Source organism: Triticum aestivum, chromosome 3B (assembly GCF_018294505.1).
Source record: "Triticum aestivum cultivar Chinese Spring chromosome 3B, IWGSC CS RefSeq v2.1, whole genome shotgun sequence".
NCBI classification, from domain to species: Eukaryota; Viridiplantae; Streptophyta; class Magnoliopsida; order Poales; family Poaceae; genus Triticum; species Triticum aestivum.
In genome coordinates, this window is record NC_057801.1 from 436,835,687 (window position 1) to 436,839,823 (window position 4,137).

General features: G+C 48.0%; 1 protein-coding gene across 1 annotated transcript; it reads left to right on the forward strand.

Annotated features, from left to right (window-relative positions):
* Positions 1-381: 381 nt before the first annotated feature.
* LOC123065480 (phospholipase A1-II 2) lies at positions 382-1,977 on the forward strand. Its single transcript, XM_044488747.1, has 2 exons — positions 382-1,031; positions 1,112-1,977. Exons 1-2 carry the CDS (start codon positions 438-440, stop codon positions 1,736-1,738), a joined length of 1,221 nt encoding a protein of 406 aa, XP_044344682.1. The 5' UTR covers positions 382-437; the 3' UTR covers positions 1,739-1,977.
* Positions 1,978-4,137: the final 2,160 nt, after the last annotated feature.

Genomic DNA, 4,137 nt, shown 5'->3' on the forward strand with positions numbered 1-4,137 from the left:
ACAGTCAAATCAAAGACAAACTACATGAAAAGGTACAGTTAGCATGTTATTATGCCATCAAGGATTTGTCTCGTTCTTCGTGCATAGGAATTTGAAAAGGAGGTCAAAGTAGATTGTAAATTTTTTGCGTTTTTCTCTGAAACGGACCAAAAGAAATTTTCCTTTGCTATATTCCTTTGAACCAAAGGCTTAAACAATGTCATCATAGGAAACTTATTTCCTATGTGTTTTGTAAGAAGTTTAGGAAATAAGAAGTTTTCCTATGAATCAAAGGAGGTTAGTCTGTCATGTAGTAGCATGTGCGTCAAAATGCCCTCCACTTGTACCTGACCAGGTCAACTACTAAAACAAACAGGTTGGCACCACGGAGGCACACCACAACCGCACAAGGCCGAACCAGAGCTCAGATCGACCACTAAGGTCAGCACGCCCTGGCGATGTTCTCCGGCGACATGGCTGAGCGGTGGAGGGAGCTGCACGGCAGCGACCACTGGGATGGCCTGCTCGACCCGCTCGACGTCGACCTCCGGCGCTGCCTCATCAACTACGGCGAGATGATCATGGCGACGTACGAGGCGTTCATCGCCGAGCGTCGGTCCCCGAACGCCGGCATGTGCCGGTACCGGCGCGCCGACCTCTTCCGGCGCGTGGAGGTGTCCCACCCGGGCTGGTACGCGGTGACCCGGTACATCTACGCCACGGCCAGCGCCGACGTGCACGGCAAGGTGCTGCTCCGGCCGCTGTGCCGGAACGGGCGCGCAAGGGAGTGCAACTGGATGGGGTACGTGGCCGTGGCCACGGACGAGGGCGCGGCCGCACTCGGGCGCCGGGACATCGTCGTGGCGTGGCGCGGCACGCAGCGGGCGCTGGAGTGGGTGGCCGACCTCAAGCTCGCCTTCGCCTCGGCGGCCGGGATCCTCGGGGCGGAGGGCGCCGACGGGTCCGAACCGTCGGTGCACCGCGGGTACCTGTCGCTGTACACGTCCGCGGACGAAGGCTCGGAGCTGAGCAAGCAGAGCGCCAGGATGCAGGTACGTGTGCGTGCTCAGCTTCTTTCTCGACAAGTACGTATATATCCGCAGTTCAGTACCGTAGTAAACTGGCTGAACAGGTATTGACAGAGATTGCAAGGCTGATGGACAAATACAAGGACGAGCAGACCAGCATCACGGTGGTCGGCCACAGCCTGGGCGCCACTCTGGCCACGCTCAACGCAGTCGACATTGCCGCAAATTACTACAACAAATCCGCCCTCTGCACGGCCGAGAGCCGGGCGCCGGTCACCGCCGTCGTCTTCGGCAGCCCTCGCACCGGTGACCGCGACTTCCGTGACATCTTCCACCGCCTCCCAGATCTCCGGATGCTCCGTGTCCGGAACCGGCCGGACCGCATCCCGCTGTACCCGCCCATGGGCTATGCCGACGTCGGCGTGGAGCTGCTGATCGACACGCGCCGCTCGCCGTTCCTTAAGCCCCACGGCAACGAGTCGCAGTCGCACGACCTCGAGTGCCACCTGCACGGCATCGCCGGGTGGCAAGGGGAGCACGGGGAGTTCATGCTGGTGGTCGACCGGGACATCGCGCTGGTGAACAAGTTCGATGACTGCCTCACCGACGAGCACCCCGTGCCGGTGGGCTGGAAGGTGCACCACAACAAGAACATGGTGAAGGGGCCCGACGGGTGGTGGGTCTTGGAGGATCATGAATCTGACTACGAAGATGGAGGTGACAACTTGTAGGAGGTTAGGGGAAAAGCATATGATTTGGACGTTGGATGCTGTTTTGCCACTCCATGCCATGGCATCTCTGTTGCTACCTTAGGATCGTGATAACGTGTGCTCTTTTTCTTTATCAATTTCTTTATTTTCTTGATTTTTTAGTATTTGAACCAATTTCATTTCTTCCTCTCTAGTCATCTACTCCCTCAGTTCCAAAATAGATGACCCAACTTTATACTAACACTGACAGTTTTACTTCATTGAAACTGAAAAGCTAGATAGTTAAAAACACATAAGGGGGGAATGATAGAAATCAACCGGCTGATTACTCGTTGCGTCCGCCGGCGTCCATCAGCGTTCGATCCTATTTTATCGTGTGTATTGGAGTGTCCCACTTGTCTAACCACCATTCACATAAATTTTATCCTCCAGGCAGCCATCGTCTTCATCTTTTCCTGTAGGCACCTCCCGAATCAATCTCTCGTCCAACTCCGAGGGCACACTGCCTGTACTACTATGGCTGCAAGCAAGCCGCTCCTTGGGTGGTGTTGTTGCAAACCGTCATCACCATTGCAATCCCTTTCTTATCCCACCCCTCTCCTTCGTCTCTCCTATTCGGATAGGATCCACTTATGGTGGTGCCGCCATGGCCGGCGGAGATGTTGATACTGCAACTAGAGGTGCACCAGCAACCTCCTTCCGCTGGCAAGGCCAGGCATCGGTGCTGCAATCCCGGTTAGCGCTCACATGGCGATGTTGGCATATTGCCGCCAGCTAGGAGACACACAATTGTAGATGCGCCGCCGTCGGCTGCAAGCGGTCGATGATGTGGAGCTCGGGCAGGACCTCAACATCACCACTATTGCAGAAATATCATCAATGTTGCAGGAATACAATGATACATCAATGCAGGCGTGGTGACGCTTCTGCAACATAATCTCTGTTGCAAAAAAAAAAATCCGCAACAAGACTGTTGTTGCAAAAGAATCTGCAACAAGACCTCTGTTGCAACGATTTTTGCAACAAGACCTATGTTGCAAAAGATGAGGACGCTGCTGGGTCGTTAGATGCATCACGGCTTGCAGGCCGACGAATCTTTTAAAAATATCCATCGGCCGACACGTAGCAGGCCCCATTTTTTAACGGGCTAAAGTTTCTTTTTTAATGGGACTAGCGTAGAAGCCTGGCAGAAAAAAATACGAGGTGAAAGGCCCAACCGATGTGGCCCACTTAGATTGTGTTTTGAATTCCCCTAATTGAACAATAGCACTAGTTTTTCGGCGGGACTATGTGCGGCCTGTAGCGACTCCTGGCTACGTGCCCTGCAGGCAGTCGTTGTTGGGCCGCCCTAGTAACCATGTGGGCACATCATGCTGATTCACGCTTATGCCATGCATTTGTTTCTTTGCAGTTGTTTTGTTTCGTTTCTATTCTTTACTTTTTTACTATTATTTATATTTCGAAATATTATAATTATAAATATTACAAAAATAAGAAAATTCTAAAAAAAATAAAAAAATTGAACATTTATAGGAAAATGTTTCTTGGTCTATAGGAAAATGAACAATGTGAAGGAAACAAGTAAAAAAACGTTAATCATGTGGAAAAATATTAACCATGTGTATGAAAAATATTTTGACATTTACAAATGCTAAGCATTTCAAGAAAATTGTGCACGACATTGAAAAAATATTTATACAACGTAGAAAAAATGTTCACTTAATTCAAAGAAAAAAAAACAGTACACCCGAAACAATGTACGTTACATTTTAACAAATGTTGACGAGTTTCAAAAATGTATCGTGATATTTCAAGAAATGTTTGTACAATCTAAAAACTGGTTTCCATAGTTAAATTTCTTATATCATTCAAAAAATGTTCTAAGGTGTATTTGAAAAATGAGTAAGATGTCTTCATTTTTATTCAAAAAAATTGTTTTAAGAAAAATATAATAATGTATTTGAAGAATAGTAAATGTGTATAAAAAATGTTACTATATACGAAAAATGTAAATTGTGTTTGGAAAAAGTAGGCATGTGTTGAATTTTTTAGAAAATGAGAAAAAGAAAAAAGGGGAAAGAAAAAACAAAGAAAACAAAAAGAAAAAACCAACGAAAGCCAGAAAGAAACAAAAGAAACCGGAGAAAGGTAAATAGAACCGAATAAAAACCCCCAGTAAATAACAGAAGAAAAAAGCTACAGTAATGGGCCGGCCCACTGCCATTGCCGCGAGAGCCGACGCCAAGCTATATCTCGCAATAGGCGAGATGCCCAAGTTCGAAATCTTCTGAGCACTAGGTTGAGATTGTGTTAATCTGTTGTGAGATTGATTTTCATTTTGAAGGGGATTACAACAGGCAAAAGTTAGGTTGCACCGAGCAGTTTATTGTACCCATATCCTTACAACAAAGCAAAGACAA